The 21,085-nt window shown below is 31.1% G+C and overlaps 2 protein-coding genes across 5 annotated transcripts in view; one reads left to right on the top strand and one right to left on the bottom strand.

Moving 5' to 3' along the window:
• LOC129952103 (kazrin) overlaps positions 1-21,085 on the top strand; it is a 239,541-nt gene that overhangs the window by 112,635 nt on the left and 105,821 nt on the right. For all 4 annotated transcript variants that reach the window (XM_056064536.1, XM_056064535.1, XM_056064538.1 and 1 more), the window contains exon 2: positions 1,959-2,000. The gene's annotated coding sequence lies outside the window, so the exon portion shown is untranslated. The remainder of the gene's footprint in view (positions 1-1,958; positions 2,001-21,085) is intronic.
• On the bottom strand, positions 12,681-13,226 carry LOC129950469 (uncharacterized). Its single transcript, XM_056062408.1, has one exon. The coding sequence runs from the start codon at positions 13,224-13,226 to the stop codon at positions 12,681-12,683; it is 546 nt and encodes a 181-aa protein (XP_055918383.1).

Here is a 21,085-nt window from a genome sequence, read left to right as displayed (position 1 = left end):
CTAAGGCTATTATTTTGATTTTATATTCATTCAATAAATTTAACAGTATTTTAAAAGGTGTTTCAATACTATTTACAGAAATACTTGAATTTCATTCGAAATAAAATTGAAGTCCACTCAAAATATAAATTAGGGTTCTCAAATTCACTTTTATCGATATCAATCTAATTTTTTTTCGAGCTTAAAACGAAGTGAATATACGTGTTCTAAATTCCAAATTTTGCTGTTTTCAAGTGATTTGAATTCTCAAGAGGAAATTGTTTAAATACAGAAATAGTTATAATATATAAATGAACATTATTATTTCTTGATTCGTAAGAAGTTGCAGCTTCTACTTTGTATTTTACATAAGAGACAAAGCATTTAAATAGATTTTTCAATACACTAAATGTCTTCTATTTACCGACAAAAGCAAATCTGCAGCAAATGTGCATCAACACAGTGCAAATAAAAAACACTTATATTTTCTATTTTTAGAGCCAAGAGTTCTAATTTTCTCAGCAATTCGGCCCTTAAGTCATCAATAACATGCAAAATATTCCCTTTCAAGAAGTCAATCGTCTTGGATGTACCCTAACAAAACATAGTCCAGCGGAGTTAAAATGGTCTTGGGGGCCACCCCAGCCTCACGAGCCGAGATAATGCTTTAATTAAGTTAAGGGAAATTTATCAAAAAGAGCAACTACCTAAAAAGCATTGCCATATTGAAAACCACATACCACAGGAAACATCCGTCTTTTATGACACATAAAAGCTTTCCACAAGAATTCACTGTAAAATCATCAAGTTCGCTAATTAAAAAGTATACTTCAAAACAAAATATTATATTCATAATTTGGTTTTACCATCATCGTATTGAATTAATCGTTTGCAATTCTGAAACAAAACCAATGTGTCAAAACAAGAAGTTGTTACGCTCTTTGATTATCTCATTTTAATTAAACTGATATTTAAATTGAAACAAGATACTTATTATATGTCAAAAGAAAGACACGACAACACCCATTATAGTTTCTTATTCTCAGCTGGAGCTTTAACCGAATTCAGCGTCATAAAAATATACATCTTCAACTTCAAGCACCACGTAGTATCCAAAAGACACGAAAATGTTCAAAGCTTTTTATAAAAACATTTAACTTCAAGTCTTATTTCTTCTTTTAAAAAATGCTGCTTTATTGTTATTGTTAGTCTTTTGTGTAACTCCTTTGCACTCCTTAGCCTTAAGATCTCTTCAAAATATAATCGTTATTATTTTTCTATATATTGTGTGTAAAATACCTAAAAAGTTTCTGCATTATAAACGAACAAAAAATATATTTTCATAATTTCACTTCTTTGCGTTTGTGTTGGTTGAAAGGGTATATGTTTATAAATGTATATTCATAGGAAGGTCCTTGAGTAATTGAAGTATATATAAATTGCGTTTTCATGGCACATTTACGAAACAAAACAACACGAATCCTCTTCTTGTGCGAATAATATTTGCATGTCATCCTTGACTTAAGGCGCCTTGCTATACCGTCCTAGTCCTCATGCCGCCATCCACCACGACAAACCACTTAACTTCGTGGAAGCATCCAAGGTACAATAAAACAATTATAAAATAAATTTATATAAAATGTCTTGTAAAAGGAGTTTAGCTTGTGTTTTAACATGACGTTTTATAGAGGCAAATATATGCGAGTATAATGTTTTTGTTTAGGTTTTCTTCCTTTTTCATATATATATACGTTTTAATGATGAGGTATCGGTTAGAAGAATGCTTCATTTAAGTTACCCAAGGATAAATTCCTCAAGATGGAAAATTGTTATATCCCTGTCGCTGTTGCTCTTTTTCTTTTCAATTAATGTAGCTTAATAATAAATTTGTTGAATTGAAACTTATTTGGTAGGTTTTTAAGTGAATTTACTAATTATTAAAGTTGATTTTTAACTCAATTTTTTTTATTTATTTTCAGAAGCTGTTCATGTTCAATGCAAGAGTCATTATTATTCTCTAAGTAAGTATCATACAAATATAGACTTGACATATAGTTTAAGCATACTCTCTTTACCCAGCCAAAGGAGGTTAAATGAATATACATAGATAAGTTGCTTATACATTTACCAAATCATGCAATTTTATGGAGTTTTGAAGTCTTTTGAAATGAAATAATGGGTTTTCCAATGAGAGTATTGAAGACAATCAATGTACATATGTAATTTTCGTAGGAATTCCCTTGAATTCAAATCTAATCGTATTGCTCTAAAATTTGTATTTTAGAGCTTTCCTTTTTGAGGCTAAAAGTACTACTTTTAACTGAGGACTTGACCAAGAAAATAATATAAATAGGAAATCCAGATCTGTGTTATATCGTTTTTGGGATACCTAATTCCAAAAATTGGGAATCTACAAACCTCTGTTTTCGTCAATATTGCAGCCTAAAGCATGAATATTCTTTAGCGACGCACACGGTCTCGATCCTTCACATCATTAACTTGTTACAATAATAAATCCACCGCAGTTAAATTGTTACCAGCCATTAAGGTACTTACAATAAACTTTGCTACTTTGGGTTTGCGAACTTTCAGAAATCACGCAAATGTTCCATTAAGGTGTTTTCAAATTGTCTGCCAAATTCATAACTTACTTACTTACTTAAGGTGGCCCTACAGTCCTGTGTGAACTAGGGTCTCACCCAACAAACTTCTTCATCTAGCTCGGTTCCCAGCTAGATGTCTCCAGTTTCGCGCTCCAAGTTGGGTGAGGTCACCTTCCACTTGTGCGCGTCACCTGATCCGCGGTCTTCCTCTACTGCGCTGTCCTGTGGGTGCGAATTCGAAGACTTTCCGGGCCGGAGCATTGGTTTCCATGCGCTCTACGTGACCCGAGCCATCTTAGTCGTTGGACTTTTACTCTTCTTTCTAAGTCTACGTCGCTGTACAGCCCGTACAGTTCGTCGTTCCATCTTCTCCTCCACTCCCCTTTGATGCATACGGGACCGTAGATCACACGAAGAACTTTTCTCTCGAAGCGACTCAAGGTGCTTTCATCCGCTTTTGTCATGGTCCATGCTTCTGCACCGTATAGCAGGACAGGGATGATAAGGGTCTTATATAGCAACACTTTGGTCCCTAGATAGAGGACTTTACCACTCAATTGCTTTCTTAGTCCAAAAACAGCGGTAAGCAAGAGTTATTCTGCGTTTGATCTCAGCGCTGGTGTTGTTTTCTGCGTTTACAGCGGAGCCTAGGTAGACGAAGTCCTTGACTACCTCAAAGTTACGTCTATCGATTGTGACGTTTTGACCAAAACGTCGATGTTGTATGTCCTTTCTAGACGACAGCATGTACTTTATTTTGCCCTCATTAACCGTTAAACCCATTTTTACCGCTTCTGCCTCAATACCCATTGACATCACGAGTTCTTCCGATTATGTCAATGTCGTCAGCATATGCTAGTAATTGGACAGACTTTTGAAAAATAGTGCCTCTAGTGTTGACGTTTGAGCTCTGCACTATTCTTTCAAGCACGATGTTAAAAAAATCGCATGAAAGCGCATCATCTTGTCTAAAGCCTTTTTAGACATCAAATTCATAAACTTTATGAAAATATATGGCCAAACTTTTTTAATTATGTTAAAGTTAGGTGAATATAGGGGCCCTATCAAAAGTTCCCAGTCTTCTAACAACCTTCGAAGGACGAATGGAAGAAAATCAAAGACAGAGGCCCAACAATTCTGGTAGTAGTCGTTGGAATGGAATTTGAAGCAAACTGTTGAATAAACAACTTATCTCTTGATGTTACTGCTTCTGCCATGCGGCCTTTTGATTTTGTCCCCATAATTCTGGGGATCAACAAGACAATTGTTGACTTGGTAACTGTCTTGCTTCGTTAAGTCTCCTGAAGTCCTGAAAATCCTAATCCGTTGATAAAAACTATTTTAACTGCTTCTGTAATTGTCAAAAGTCTTCCCGGAACCCCATAGTATATCAAACTAAATAAAAACAGTTGTTTTCAATATTATACTACAAAAATTATAAAAAGTTATCACATGTAAAATCCTGCACAAAAATATTTGAAATTATCTCACTTTTAGTACTTTATTATTTGATCTAAGAAAACTCCAACGCTCGTTTCTGATTTGACCTATAACTTTATGAATTTGTAATGGAATGCACGACTGGATCGCACGAACTTGCTCCTTTATACAAAGTGTGTATATAAGATTTAAAAATATACCTGTAAAATAAGTTTGTCTTCAAAGATATAAATTTAGGTAGTGAACCAACCTTCGTCAAAAAAAATCGACAAGAAGTTTTAGATTTGACTCTTGTCTCGTTAAATCTCTCAAATAAAATATTAAATTGGAGAGTATCAAAGGAGAACTCGTTCTCCAATCATAGATACATCCAATTCACAACTTATTGAAGGGACCCCAAAACCGATCCAATTCCGGAATTATAGGAAAACAGATTGGCCAAAATATAGGGCGACTCTGAAAAATCTGATTAAACCAGAACTTTCGGATCCACCCTTGTGCGCTCTTGAACTCGATCAAAAGGTGGATGAGCTTACAGCAGCCCTCAATAAAGCCATGAAAACTGCCTGCCCCCTCACTACAGTGCGGGGAAAGAAGAAACCATATTGGTGGGCTGCTGAACTAGATATACTCAGGAAAGGTTGTAGAAGGCTTTTCAATCGAGCAAAAAAGACTAGACATCTCCAAGATTGGGACTCCTATAAAGATCCATCTGTAACTAGATAGAAGAATCCTCGGAGGGATCAAGGATAAGGAAGATTCTCTCGACAAAGCCAACCATGCCTAGTTGTCTAAAAACTCAGATAGTACATGGACTAACTCTTGCTAAGAAACGCTAAATCTGCTATTAGATACCCACTTCCCGGATAGCTCCCAATCTGTTAATACAAGAAACATTCCTGGGTCGGATATTAACTTAATTTTTCCTCAAGGTCTGGTTACAAAAGAAAAATTGACATGGGCTCTGAATAGTTTCAAACCTTACAAATCTCCAGGTCCAGATCAAATCGTACCAGCTGAGCTACAACTTACCTGTGATACAACTTTGTCCATCATTGAGATGATCTTCAAAAGTTGTATAAATCTGGTCTATATACATACCTCAGCGATGGAGACATGTAAAGGTAGTTTTCATTCCCAAGGTGGGCAACTGCTCGTATGTCAACCCTAAAGACCTAAGACCTATTAGCCTATCATCTTTCATTCTCAAAACTCTGGAACGATTGATCGATATCCATATACGTTACAACATTGAGAAGGACTATCAATGTCTCAGCATGCTTACTGCAAAGGAAAATCGGTAGAAACAGCCTTGCACATTCTGGTAAGAACTATCGAATACTCCCTAGAGAAAAAGGAATATACTATGGTGGCCTTCTTGGATATTGAGGGCGCTTTCAACAACGTTGACACATCCGCTATCACTTCTGCTATGACGACCTTAAACGTCGAATACTCAATCTGCGATGTGATTAATCTAATGCTAAAAAGCAGGATCATCAACTCTAGTTTGTTAGATTTTTGTACAAAAAGGTCTGTCAGTAGAGGTACTCCGCAAGGTGGTGTTCTGTCCCCTCTCCTGTGGAACATAGTGGTTAACGAACTACTAATATCCCTTGAGAGGGAAGGCTACAGAGTGGTTGCGTATGCCGAAGATGTTACTATCCTAATACACTGAGAGACCTCCTCCAAAATGCACTCAATATGCTCACTAGATGGGCTGATCACTGCGAACTTAGTATTAATCCTAAAAAAAAACAGACCTCGTCCTTTTTACACGGAAACACAAGATCCCAGTAATTGTACCTCCTTCAATAAAAGGTATACCACTAATTTTTACAAATGAAGCCAAATACCTTGGTCTGATATTGGACAAACAATTAACTTGGAAACCTAACATTCAGGAAAGAGTTAAAAAAGCTTCAGTAGATCTTTCCCTTTGCAAGAAAGCTATAGGAAGTTAATAGGGTTTTCAACCTCGCATTACCTATTGGCTATACACATCGGTCATCCGACCAATACTTATGTACGGGGTTGCAGTATGGTGGACTGCACTGGAGAAACTCACATACTACAAAAAACTCAGCAGAGTCCAACGCACTGCAAGTCACACCCTTAGCAGCGTTAGACACTCTCCTCCATCTGACACCCCTCGACATCTTCAGTAAACAAGTGGCAGCGAGTACAGCGATAAGACTCGACGCCTCATCTCAATGGACCAACAACAATGTGGGTCACTAAATCATTTTGAACCTCTTTTGTTCTATACCATTTTTGTCTTTCCATTCCATCCAGAGATGAATGGGAAGACAAAAAACTCCTGGATAACAAAAGAATTCATTTTTATACAGATGGATCCAAGACAAATGAGGGAGTTGGTAGTGATGTGTACTCAGAAAAGCTTAATCTAACCATCTCATTCCGCCTCCCTAATCATTGTAGCGTCTTTCAAGCGGAAATTTTAGCGATCAAAGAGGTTCTTTCCTGGCTCAGAGAAAACGTGTTATCAACTTCTGATATACGCATCTTCTCTGACAGTCAGGCTGCTATCAAATCCCTTGACGGTGTCTCAACCAAATCTTTAACGGCCCTCGATTGTCGATCGTCTCTTATGGAGATGGCGCAGCAATTTAACATTCACCTTTGGGTGCTGGGCCACAGAGACATTACAGGAAATTGTAGAGCCGATGAACTCGCTAAAAATGGAACCGTCATACCTATTTCACCTGAAAGGGAGAAGATAGGTATACCGAAAGCTACATGTTAACTTCTGCTAAAAGAAACAGCTTTTGCAATAGCAAATTCTAGGTGACACAACTTACCAACATGCGCAGCAACAAAACTCATATGGCCTTAACTGGACCTAAAGCGCTCTAAAGACTTGTTATCTCAAAGCAGACTTCATATAAGCTCCCTAATAGGTGTCCTTACGGGACCCTGTCTTATAGGCAGACGCACTATACGACTTGGTGTAGCCTCAAATGACTTCTGTAGGAGCTGTATGGACGAAGAAGAAGAGGAAACAATCTCTCATCTCCTATGCACTTGCCCTACTCTTTCACTCAGACGCAAACTTCATCTGGGGGACTATTCTTTTGATAATCCCAGTGAACTAGCTTAAAAGGATATCAAATATCTTCTTCGATTTATAAAAAGCTCAAAATGGTTCGACTAGTAAGAAGTAATTCTCTAGATTCATGTGGTATCACAATGGGCCTTTCTCTTGGCCTAAGTGTGTTGATTTTTTTTTTTTTTGAAAATCGTTAGACCTGTTTTTTTTAAAACTATTTTCTTCATATGTATATACAAATTTTCCATTTTTCTTTAAATATTTTTGTTAATCAATTTTTTAGTGATTGAATAGAAATTTAGTCTGCACGAATCATCATTATAATATATTATTTCGTTAGCATGTCTTCTTTTTTCAGCTGTCATATTAATTTACAATTTGTTGAAAAAATGTAACTTTTTATTAATAAAAATATGTAATACTTGGAAAATATTATGTTAAGGGAAATGGGTTGTGTATTTAAATGAACTTATCGAATACACACCATTTTTTGTCGGTAAGCTAGTTCCATCACAAGACACAACTCATCCCGGAAATGAAAAATACTTGTAAGCATACTTAACGAAAACAATTGTTTGTGTATTCAACTAGTTCGTTCAAAGCTTTTTCCTTTGGATAGCGATCGCCGATTGGTTGTGTAGTTAGGTAGGTATCTAAAACGAATAAAGACTAGTTCATTGAATCGGAATCATTGAATCATAGACGGAATCGCGGTGCCAACTTTTTTCAACTTCTCTACCATCTTAATATCATGTTTGATAAATATCTCGAGTTCGAAATTTTTCACGAATGCATAACTTGCCATAAAGTTCCTATGTATATATCGCAAGTAAAAATATGTATCTATCAAGAGGTAGTAAACATTTCCAGGCACAAAACTTCCACTTAGTATAAAAATCGAAAATTGATTCTAAAATACCAATCTTGAACACGTCTAATTTGATGTGAATTACACAGCATTTTGAATCCATATGACAACTTCTTTTAATCGATTCTTCTTAATCAATTGGTTAACTTACGACGTTGCTTAAAGTACTCGTATATAATTTACTATGCATTATATTTATAATTTAAAAGATTCTTAACTTCCTGGTTGAACGTATTTATTTACAATACATGAATATACATAGGTATATTTAAAATAAATTTATTCGTCTTGGATTGAAAATTGTAATAAATACGACTCCTAATTTAAATGTAAGACAATAGTATTAGTTCATTTATATAGAATGCCCTTATCATCTACCCCAAACTAACCTTATACGAGTTTAAACCATGGAATCAGGAGACTCTATGTAATATCAAGCAATTTTAAAAGAAAATGCCACACATCAATCATGTCTTATCCCATCAATATTATCTCTACATACCCAGAGATGCTTTTTCTTTAAGTTATACAATTCATGTGAGTACTCTATATTATACTGCCTTTTTCTAACTTCAAAAAAGAACAAAGTATTTTTAGCGAAAAAGAAAAGTTCCTTGAAAAGACTGACTGACATTTGATTTAGATGTATATTTAACGAGAGTTCAATTTGTATGTCTTTTTTAAAGTGAAAAATCAATTTATTTTATCTGTAATATTCAAGTAACAGGTTAAGATACTTTATTTTAATAGTACCTTATATTTTTTAACGATAGCGAGAGAGAAATGATTCGTTGAAAAGTTTCATTTAATCTAAGTATCAACTTCTCAAAACTCTTATTATTACTTCAATTCTGTTTTATATGTATGTTTTATTGTGTATGTCAAAAAGATAAAAAAAGAACTAAATTTTCAGATTAAAATTGTCGATTGGCAGTTTTGGGAAATAAACGAACAGAGATAAAATTATTTTTAATTTTATTTTAAGAGCAATCTCATAAAAACATATATACATGAATAGGTACATTACTTTCTCAGTTATTTGAAATTGAAATTTCATGGATTTTTATTATTATTCGGTAACATTATTTTAAACAATAATTTCCACTGAACGAAAATTTAAATGAAATTCTCAGTTAAACAAACAAACAATACTTTTTCAAATAAACTAAGTGATTTCCACTTTTTAACTTCCATAGAAAAACCTGGATTAACGAAATTGTAAAGATAATACAATTGTTTTCATAAGAATTACATTTCGTTAACTCTGCTGGAATTATTTTGAATAATAACACAAGTCATCAAAATTAAGTTGTAAAGAGTAATATAACAAATTAAATTCAAAATATTGAACTCATACCAAAATCAAAATCAAATGGGGTTGCGCAACAGTCCGTTGTGAACCAGGGCCTAGTGACTTACAACTCTCAACCATTCCTGTGTGCGAGTACTGTTGTGAGGGATGGAGGGGACCTACAGTTTTAAACCGAATCTGAACGGCTAATTTGATAAAGCACTTTTTCATGACAAGAATTACTCTTGAAGGATTTGTCAATTCCTTGCAAAATTAATTTTTTTAAATTAAGGTGGCACAGGCAGGGATTGAACCCAATACCCCTTGCATGACAGTCCAACGCACTTACCATCATGCCACCATACCGAAATAGTTTGGTAAAAAAATAGTGATTCAAAGTTCCCTACATTTGTTAAACTTAAGGCGAAAATAGTGTTAAAAATGAAGTTGAGAAAAAAATCATATTTCCTAAAAGAAAAACGATATCGGATCTAGGATTAAGCAGTGGAGAATGTAGACTTAATGCTCATTGACATACATAAACTATACCACATCCTTTTAGCGTGATGTTAAATGGCGTCATATTAATTTTAAAGATATTTTGTAATAGTACAGTAGCTATATACATTAGACGACGGTTGTTCTGAGATTTTGGTTTATGATGTTGACTTAATTAATAATACAAATTTCCGACCTCGAGCGGAGACCGCAAGATATTGAAAAATCATAAAAAGCACGGAAATTTCGCGATACATTTTTTACTTCCGACATATCAATTATAGGAACTATATGGCAAGTTCTGCATTCGCATTTCAGACATGATATTACGATGAGGAGTATGATGAGGAGTAATGGGTCCCCCCATTCGGTCTGTCTGTCTGCTTATTTGTCCTTCCCCTTACTGCCCAGTCCGATTGAGTTCAAACTTGCAAGTTAATATCTTAAGCCGATTTGCGCAATGGGTTTTTTATTTTTAAAGCTAAAAATAACAGTCCTTATGCAAATTGTTTATCAAAAAATCAAAAATCAAATTTTCTCGAGAACGAACTGATAGATTTCTATTCAATTTTCTCTAAAATTTTGTTTCTTAACTTGGTTTCTTGTGTACCTCCCATATAATCATTTTTTTTGTTTTTAAGTTTCCTCGAAAACTAAACGAATACATTTTTTTTTGAACAAGCTGTAAACAATATTTGATGATTAAAGATGTCAAAATTTGCTTATAAAATGTTTTTAAACTTAAATTTAAAAAAATGCATGCATAGAAAATTAATGTTGTGTATATATTGCCTTTATCCATAGAATCAAACACAAATCATTTTTAATCTCAAAGTTAAAAAAAAAGTTTTTTTATTTTTTTTGTATGTTACTGAATACTATTTTTCGAGTAATGAATTTTTTATTTGTAACAGTCAAATTTAAAATGTATTTTAGTTTTTGAAAAAAAAAAATACAAATTAGTCAAGGAGACTTTTTTCTGGACAGAACAAACTGTTCCCGTAAGTTCGGTAGATTCAATTTTCGTCTAGGTGTTTATGAAATTAGTCCAAGAAATAATCCAGGAATGCAACACAACAAAACCGTGAAAGATGTTAGTTTTACTTAAGTATTGACGACTTTAACCCTGATAGGACTGAATAGCTTCATTTAACAAATAAAAAGATTCGATTAAAATCTATGCTTTTCTCTCCAATCCTAAGATTCTGCCGTTGTTAATTATCTTGCTTCGAAGTCTGTGTAATTTTACATGATCTCAATAAAAGATGGTTGTTTTTAGAGAAAATTTACAGCTTTCATTGGTTTTGATCATTTAAACAAATCATTGAAATTTTGTTGACAGATTGGTTATAGTTTTTATTGAATAAACCTGTCATTGGGCCCTAATTTCGTGATTCAATTCTAGCATTTGAAATCAAATATTTGAAGTTTGAGTTGATCATTGAAAGGAAATCTGACAGATGGGAATACGGTGGAACGATTTTGTTCTGCATTGTAAAATTTGAAACCAGCTGTTTATTGAAATAATATGCTATGCTATCTAATAACAAAAAAACTAGAAACACTATTCAGACCAAGATGTTGTGTATACCTATTCCGACCAAAAGGTGTCTTTTGACACCTTAGCCAATTACCAATGAAAAACCTTTAAAAGTTACTCTTTTTTACATTTTGTTTAGTTTTTTAATCGAAAATAATATATATTATTATTTTTAACCTATATATATTTATTATTAAATGAACTATTGTTTTTCTTATTCAATACAACACTTTTTACAGGTGAATGGTTGGTCTTTTAAGCATTTGCCACACGAGTATTTTTTACACTGACAACAAATTGTAGTGGCTCTATTACCGGAACAATACATTACTTGGCACTTTTTCACCCTTTTTGGAATGGAACTGATATGGCATGAAAAAGCTGATCATATTGCCGTATTTGTTGTTCTCCCATTGCATTCTTTATATGCAGTTGATAGTTCCTCTCCCAACTGGAATAAGAAATCTCTCCGTGAAATGTTTTCACCTGTCGTTTCTTTATAAAGAATTCATGCATTTATACCGATGAAATTAAGGATATTGAAAAACACGTACATAGGCCATCTACGGCACTTACATTTCACGCTATATTTTCTTGCCATTTGGTCAGCCATATCGACCCAAAATTTTGTGCTGTTGTAAAATTTAATTGTTTCGGGAAGACGCTTTCCGTTTTTTTCGACTTGTACAGATATATGGAATGAACTTAATAAAAGTACTTTTTTGTTCGGTTTACTTTTATAAACGGTTAGAGTCAAGTTATTTGTTGCGTAAATTTGCACTGAAAAGCGTTCCATTTTGTCCTTTTTTATTTTTACAGATCTTGGCAACTCTCTCCTCATTTGACGTATTGTTCCAACTAAAGAAGTATTCTTCTGTAAAAGCTTTGTTGCCAGAGTACTGCTTGTGAAGAAATTGTCGGTAGTAACACTTCTACCCCTGCCAGTAAATGGTTCAATAAGCTTCAAAACCAAGTACTCACCCAATGGAAGAGATATCTGTCTATTTTCGTCTTGCCCCAAGTAAGGAAATCCATTTATAACATATTTGCTTTTGACATCACATGCCAGCCAAAACTTTATACCAAATTTATCCGGTTTGTTAGGCATGTATTGGGTGAACCGATATCTAGATTTAGTTGGGAACAATTGTTCGTCAACTGTGATATGTTTGTCCGGATTATAACAGTTTTGACTGTTTTCGATAAATGCATACCATATTTTAGATGCCAAATCAAATTTATCCACTCCTAACCGTTGGCTTCGCTCATTTTTATTATCAAAGCGCATAAATCTTAGAATTTCCTTGAAGCAATTACGACTCATGATATTGGAATAACATGGATGACCCCATTTTTTATTCCATAAAAACGTTGCGTCAACATTTTTTTGCTCATTGGCACCACGAATATAGAATGGCTATAAATGCCTCTAATTTATTTCGAGATAAGCTCCATTCTATTCCCAAAACTCTTCTTGCTTCCGCTTCCGTACTTTTTATAATGTGTTCCATCATATGATTGTCGAATAGCAAATAAAATGCTGAGCTGACACTTCCTTTCATAATATTTCTTTTGGCGTGCCCAGTTGGACCTGATAGACCTTTGAAAATAGTATGAAGGGGTCGTCTGCCAGGAGTAGAACATGTGTCAATCTTCTTCCATACTGTCCCATCCATGGCGATTTCTTCTCCTTCGTCTTCCGAATCTGATATCAACCTCATTCTCTTTCGCCCTCTATTTGCAATCAAAATTTCCTCTTCTTCGGTATTTGAAGATTCATTTTCATATTCTCCACCAATTTCATGAATGAAGATATTGGAAAATTCAACATCTTCATCTTCTCCTTCAGATTGCGAGTCTTCATCTATTTCAGAGCATTCTTCATCTATACTTTTGAATTCTTCTAATATCTCATTTATTGTTCTTGTTTTGGACATCCTTTAGGTTAGAAAATAAAATAAAAAATGTAAAAAATTGAAGGAAAATTGCAAGCACGTTTTGAATTTCCATACCTAATAACAAAATTTAGTCGAAGTAATTACTCCAGAACTTTCGTAATCAATTATTCTTATGACCAATCACTACAATGTGCAATAGTAGAATGCTGTCTGCAAACAACAATCACACAAACAATAATAGTGAAGATCACTTTTTCTAAGAAAATAGCGGTAAATTGAAAACAAATTGCCTGAACGTAAAGCTTTGTTCTAAAAATAAACAATGCAACAACAAATTCAAAGAAATAACGGTAGATTTTATATAAATTTTGGAATGCCATAACGTTCATAAGAATTCAAATGGTTATGAAAAAAGAGTTCATGGTTGAAAAGTGTAGTAAAATCTTTAAGGTGTCAAAAGACACCCCATGGTCGGAATAGGTATACCATGTATGTATCTTGAGTTTCAGGATGAGTACGAGTTAGCGATGCCACGAAATTATTTTAACAACTATTATATGAATTGTCAAAAAAAAATTTGAAAAAATTATTCAACTTAAAAAATAATTTCAAGTCAAAGTTTGAAAAGGTGTCTATTGACACCTTCGGTCGGAATAGTGAAATTTTGATAACCTTTTTAATTTTTTATGTACGATCAATTGGGATCACTTATTTTGTAACTTAAATATTGACGATTTATATAACATTTTTTATTTAACTCTCCATTAAAAAGACTCAAAACAATTTGAGTGTTTCACCATGGTTTGATTCTCACTTTAGAAACTTTAAACAAAAGGAACAAAGCTTGGTAAAGTATAATTTATAATAAAACAACTTTTCACTGACTACTCTTACATCCTATATGATGACTACATTCGGAAAATTGAATTAAACCTTAAAACTAATCCTGATAATTTTTGGAAATTGTTAATCGTAAGAAGAAATCATGTAGGTACCCTAACTTAATGACTGATTCGACATCAAATAGTAATGAGTCGAGAGTAATTGCGAACTTGTTTGTAAACTACTTAAATTCTATCAATTTCATTATTAGTGAGGATACTGTCCTCAATAATATCCTACAACTTGACGAATGTTTAAGTCCTGGTCCGACGGTATACCATCATCCATTTGAAAGAAATGTGCTGCGTATTTAGCACGTCCTTAAGTAACTTGTTGCTTCCTTTTATCTGAAAGAGCTCCTTCATAATATTAGTACACAAAAAAGGCTCTAAAAACAAAATAATGAACTACCGACCTATTGCTAAACTATCTGTGATACCTAAACTATTTGAGTCAATTGTATTTAGCGTCCGTTCTTTTCACTGAAGTACAATTATCTGTGATAACCAGCATGGTTTTGTTAAAAATCGTTAACTGTTACTAATCCGTTTAACTTTACGTCCTTTTGTTTAGATGTTTTTGAAAAAGGTGAACAAGTAGATTGTATCTTTACTGATTTCAGCAATGCCTTTGACAAATTGTGTCAAAAAAACATAACTTTTAAAACTATCACATCGAGGTTTTAACGACTATTTCATAAACTGGATCTCCTCATATTTGTAAGATAGACGTTATAGTGTTAAATTTACTAATGAGTGTTCAAGTTCATTTGTTGTGAATTCTGGTGTCCCCCAAGGTAGTCACCTTGGTCCTATTCTATTTGTTTTATTAATAAATGACTTGGTTTCGATCATACAAAAATCGTATGTTCTAATATATGCTGATGACGTTAAAATTTAAAAAAAAAATTAACTCTACATCTGACTGTCTTCTCCTGCAAGAAAACTAAATATTATTCAGGGAATGGTGCAATAATAACCATCTTGTTTTAAATGTTGACAAATGTAAAACCATAAGTTTTACACGCAAAAAAGTTCCAATCGTTTCGTAGAGTTTATGTATTTTCTGAATTGTGTGTTGTTTTAGATTCTAAACTAACATTTTATGAACATATTAAATTAACTTCATAGTTAAAAAATCAAAAAGAGTTCTGGGTTTTATTAAGATCCGTGATCCATATGTTTCAAAAATACTTTTTGTTTCATAAATCAATAAATTGAAATCTATAATAAATTTCACTCCTGTATTAATTCACCAAATGATAATAAAAATAGTATAAATTGCAAATTTATATTTTTTAAAAGTCTAGTTTTAGTTTAAGATTTTAAGAATATATTATATTAATAAGAATTGTTAACATTAGTATTTAACGAATTATAATAATAAAGAAATATTTCATCATTGGAAACATACAAATCAAATATGTATAAGAAAAGTATTACGCTAATTAAAGTAATTAATCTTATTTTAATACCAAACATAACAAATTAAACTCTATTAATCGCTTTTAAATCTCGAAACTAAATATTTAATGTTTAAAACAAATGATAGCTATAAATGGAATCTTACGGAATTTTCAAGATTATGTTATTCACTTTTGTTTGTGCTCTCCACCAGCTCAAATTTTTGTTTAATATACTTATATTAAAAAATAACAAATTTGATGTTTTTTTTTACTAATTTTCCAAAATAACTTTTAACAAGGCACTAGAATTCAAGGAAAAAAGAAGATATATAATAAAGTTGAGAAGTTCCTGACACTGTTTACACAATAGCAGTGTTCTTTGAATTTCCATTTAAAGTACAGTGAAGAATTACTATAAAACGATCCACAGTAGTTGTGCTCTTTTAAAATTTAATACAATTAAATAAAATAATTTCAAGTTTATAAAATGTTGAGAAAATATCATTAATAAATTATATTTAATTTATTTTACTATTTTCCATTTCAAAAATTTAATCCGAATGAAATAAGAACTGAAGGAAAGGAGCTAATTCCTAGATTATGGTCTAACTATGTGTAGATGACACTTTATTTGTTGAAAATAACTTTTTGCAAAATAACAAACAAATATTACACTTTAATGTCTGTTTCGGTATAATAAAACAACTTAATCGAGTGAGCTTTAGAAAAATAAAACTAGGCTTTTATTTAGATTAAATTAAAGTTGATTCGCCTGCTCATTTGAAATGCACTCAACTAATTAAATTAGCAAAATTTAATTGAAGTAAATAAAGAAAAGCTACCGAAATATCAGAGTTCATCTGGAGTTTTTAAATTACGTCATAGTGTTTTGTACGAGTATGTTGGACACTAATCTACGAATACATCCATCGACCCTCTACGAAGTATAAAAGTAACAAAACGTTCAGAAATGGAAAACTTCAAAATTGGTTTCGAAACTCGAATAAAAGTGAAATCTCTATCCACAGCAAGGTTTCAATTTACCTTTTATCTGGATTGATTATACTGCTGATGTTGGATTTTCTTCATTGAAATTTCTAAAGTACCCATCTTCCAAAAAAAAAACATTCCTAATGTTATAAATAAATTTCTAGTTTACTTTCTCTCATTCAGAAGTTGACTCCTTTTTAAACGATATTTTATCGGCTTAAAATTTAAAGCTTTAAATTATTTAAAATCTGTATTGGATACATTAATCAGTAAAAATAATTACTTTCGTTACATTGAACTTCACTTCGTTGTTTCGTAATTAAACATTAATTTGTAGAAAAGTTAGCTCTCACACGAATTGTGTATAATGTACAAATTACAAACATAACATTGACAAATTACAAATTTATTATTTAAAGTATTACTGAATTAACTTATACGTAAACGTGTAGTTAAATTAAAAAACAAACAATATTGATTTAGTTTAAAATTTAAAATTGCTAAAGTTAAATTTTAAGCCATCAAAGGGAGTGTTTAAAAAAATATTCGTTCGTGCTCTCTTTGCAACATTATAAAAATATATAATATTGAATAATAAAAACTATCTATTGAAAATACCAACAATGTTTTTACTATAAACACGCATATTTATATTAATACAAGCGTTAATGACTTCACTATCTATCGGAATTATTTAATGAAAATAAAATAAAAAATAAATTGACGCCTTAATTGACTCCTGATAAAAAGTTCACAACAATATGTGTACATAGATTTATGTATACTTTGTTTAAATATTAAAGAGAGTTCAATGAATATGTAATTCTACTGACATAATATACGTATTATATAAAATACATTTATTATTTATCTCCCTGTTATGGTATATTAATAGAATATTGAAATTTGTTCAATATGATTGGACATTGTTACTGTTGTAATTGAAAGTTCATATTGATCTTAGCGTTATACCATCAGCAAAGTCGCGTCGTCGTGAGTCGTCGTACAAAATTGTTTTTTTTTTTTTTTTAAAAAAAAAGAATAATTCTTTTATAATATTATTTCTGAGTGAGAATTCACATAATCACTATGAATTATAGATTAACTGTCATTTAATGTCATAATAATTTTAAAATATTTGTTCATGATGCACTTTGATTTTTGAATCTTGTATTTTATAAGCTTTTGGGACCACTTTGTTGACTTCTTGGAAAATTTTTCAATTTTAAAGCGGTTTTAAGTTTCTAATGTTTTAGGCAAATGTTGTTACCATATTTTTTGACTTTTGAAATATTGCTTTTCACTTTGCAACTTCACACTTTTCCTTTGCAAATTACGTTTCAGCAAACCCAATTTTTCAAAGAGGAATTTCTTGAATTGAAAAGATTTTCTGTTTGCAAAATACGTTTCACCAAACTAAAGAACAAAATGAATTCTGAAAAGTAAAAAGCTTTTGTTATTTTACAAAGTATTTGTTCTTTCTGTTTCACCAAACAACACACTTTGCTAATTATATTTTGAATTAAAAAAAAACTGTTCACTAATATGCAAGGAAATTGTCATTTTCAAATACGACATTTTCTTGAAAATTTGTCCAAAACTAATTTAAAAAAAAGAGGCTGGGATGCGACCCACACAGATAACTTCCCATCCCGTCTGTCGGTTTGTCTTGCTTAAAAGTTTGTCTATATGTACTCGTATCAATTTTTACCAAATTTGCGTACTTTTTTTTGTAGATTTTATTTTTTATGAAAAAACGGACTGTTGGATATTTACATATATAAAAATTAGTGTATATCGAAAACAATATTTTCTGTGAAATAAAATAAGTTTGAAGCCAACATTTTTAATTTTTTAAAAGATTTTTGAGTCGAAAGTAAATTTTTATAAATTTTTAGTACTGTTTTTTCTTTTCGAGTTTTTTTTTTGTAAAAAAACTGTCAATTCGATTTATTTTTAAATTTTATCGAATGTTGAAAACAATATTTCTTATAAGATAAAATTAGTTTGAAGCCAATATTTCAAATTTTTGAAAAGATATTTGAGTCGAAAATCATTTTTTACCAACTTTTGTTAAATTTTTTTTAGGTTTTTAATATTTTGTAAAAAAAACTGTCAATTCGATTTTTTTCAAAATTTGTCTTCATGTTGAAAACAATATTTCTTATAAGTAAAAATTAGTAAGAAGCTATTATTTCAAATTTATAAAAAGATATTTGAGTCGAAAATCATTTCTTAACAACTTTGTTAATTTTTTTTTCTGGTTTTAATTTTTTGTAAGAAAACTGTCAATTCGATTTTTTTTCAAAATTTTACTGACTGTTGGCAACAATATCTTTTTTAAAGATAAAAGTAAATTAAAGCCAATATCTCAAAGTTTTGAAAAGATACTTGAGCAAAACCAATTTTTACCAACTTTTATTCATTCTTTTTAGGTTTTTATTTTTTATAAAAAAACTGACTATTCGATTTTTCTCAACATTTTTCAGAATGATAAAAACAATATTTCTTATAAGATAAAATAAGTTTGAAGCCTAAATTTCAAGTTTTTGAAAAGATATTTGAATCGATATTCAATTTTTACCAACTTTGAGTAATGTTTTTTTTAGATTTTTATTTTTTATAAAAAAACTATCAATTTGGTTTTTCTCAAAATTTTATCAGATGTCAAAAACATTATTCTTCGTTAGACAAAATTGTTTTAGAGATGAAATCATATTTCAGTCGTAAAATTTTGGAGGTGACAATTTTTTTTTTCAGTTTTATTGATTTATAGAAAAAACCGTTAAATGGACTTTTTTCAAAAAATATACTTCTTTGATATCACGTTACAATATATTATATACAATTTATTTTAAGTTTCTAGTGTTTTTGGTTCGTAAGATATTTAGGGCTTACGAAAATTTTCACTTTTTTTTCAAACTGCTAGTGTAAAAAAACCACCCACGCAATTTTCTTGAGAGCCCTTTCAGCATCTTTCTGCCTTATTATCTGTATACAAAAATTTATTTGAAATCGATATCTTTTCTGGTTCTTGAGCTTTGGACGCCGAAAAAAACGTCGCGAACTTACGGACGTACGAACGTACGTACACACGCACGCACAGACATCTTTCTAAAAATCTTTTATTTCAACTCTAGGGACCTTGAAACGTCGAGAAATGTCAAAATTTTCAATTTGACAAATCGGACCCATTACAATAACTTCCTATTGGAAGTAAAAAACACTACTGAATATCGAAAACAATATTTTCTGTAAAATAAAAAAACTTTAAAGATAATATTTATAATTTTTGAAAAGCTATTTGAGTCGAAAATCACTTTTTAGGAACTTTTAGTATTAGGTTTTTATTTTTTTTCAAAAAACTGTTAATTGGATTTTTGTCAAAGTTTAATTGAATGTTGTCAACAATATCTTTTAAAAATAAAAGTTGTTTAAGCCTATATTTCAAGGTTTTGAAAAGATATTTGAGTCGAAAATCAGTTTTTTAAAGCTTTTATTCATGTTTTTGTTTAGAAAACTATCAATTCGATTTTTCTTAAAACTTTTCTGAATGTTTTTGAATATATATTTAAGTCGAAATTTAATTTTTAACAACTTTGAGTAGGTAATGTTTTTATAGGTTTTATTTTTTTATACAAAAAAATGCAATTTAAATTTTTCTCAAAATATTTATCAGATGTTAAAAACTTTTTTTTTTCGTTCCACAGAATTGTTTTGAAGATGAAATCATTTTTTATTCGCAAAATTTTCGAGGTAACATATTTTTTTTCAGTTTTTTTGATTTGTAAAAAAACCGTTAATTAGATTTTTTTTTCAAAAACTATACTTGTTTGGTGTCACGTTACAATATATAATATAGAATTTAATTCAAGTATCTAGCATTATTGGTTCGTGAGATATTTAGGGTTAACCAAAATGTTCACATTTTTTTTCAACTGCTATGCAAAAAAAAACAATTTTTTTGAGAGCCCTTTCTGCATCTTTGTGCACTATTATCTATGTATGTAACAAAATTTAATTGAAGTCGATATCTCTTCTGGTTCTTGAGCTATGGATGACGAAAAAAACGTCGTGAACGTACGGACGTACAAACGTGCGTACTCACGCACGCACAGACATTTTTCTAAAAATATTTTATTTATTATGTTTTTGTAGGTTTCCATATTTTGTTAAAAAAGTTTTCAGCTTTTAAAAAATTAATTATAAATTACAAACTCGGAAACCAGTTCTTATCAATTCAAGGAGAATTTCTTGAAAGTTTTTATTTCTTTTATAAACGCATACAGATTGGGTTTTTCTAAGAAAATTAAACATAGAATAAAATCATTTTGAAGTCAATACTAATCGCAATATATCGATATCGAGAATCGAATATCATTTTTTACCAATTCTTAGTACTACTTTTTGCAGATTTTAATTTTTACGAAAAAAATGAGTATTGGATTTTTATTAAAATTTACTGAATGTCGAAGTTAATATTAGATGAAATTGAAAAAGAATATTTTCCAAGTTTTAGTAATTTTGTATACATGTTTTAATTTCTTTTAAAAAATGTTAAGTCTATAGTTTCCAAGGTTAGGTTAGGTTAGGTTAGAGTGGCTGTCCAGATATCATTGAC

This window comes from Eupeodes corollae, chromosome 3 (genome assembly GCF_945859685.1).
Source record: "Eupeodes corollae chromosome 3, idEupCoro1.1, whole genome shotgun sequence".
Classification (NCBI taxonomy): Eukaryota; Metazoa; Arthropoda; class Insecta; order Diptera; family Syrphidae; genus Eupeodes; species Eupeodes corollae.
This window is presented reverse-complemented; position numbering and strand designations above follow the sequence as displayed.

Excerpts from the sequence above, each read along its gene's own strand:
- LOC129950469 (XM_056062408.1), bottom strand. The coding sequence starts at position 13,226 with ATGTCCAAAACAAGAACAATAAATGAGATATTAGAAGAATTCAAAAGT.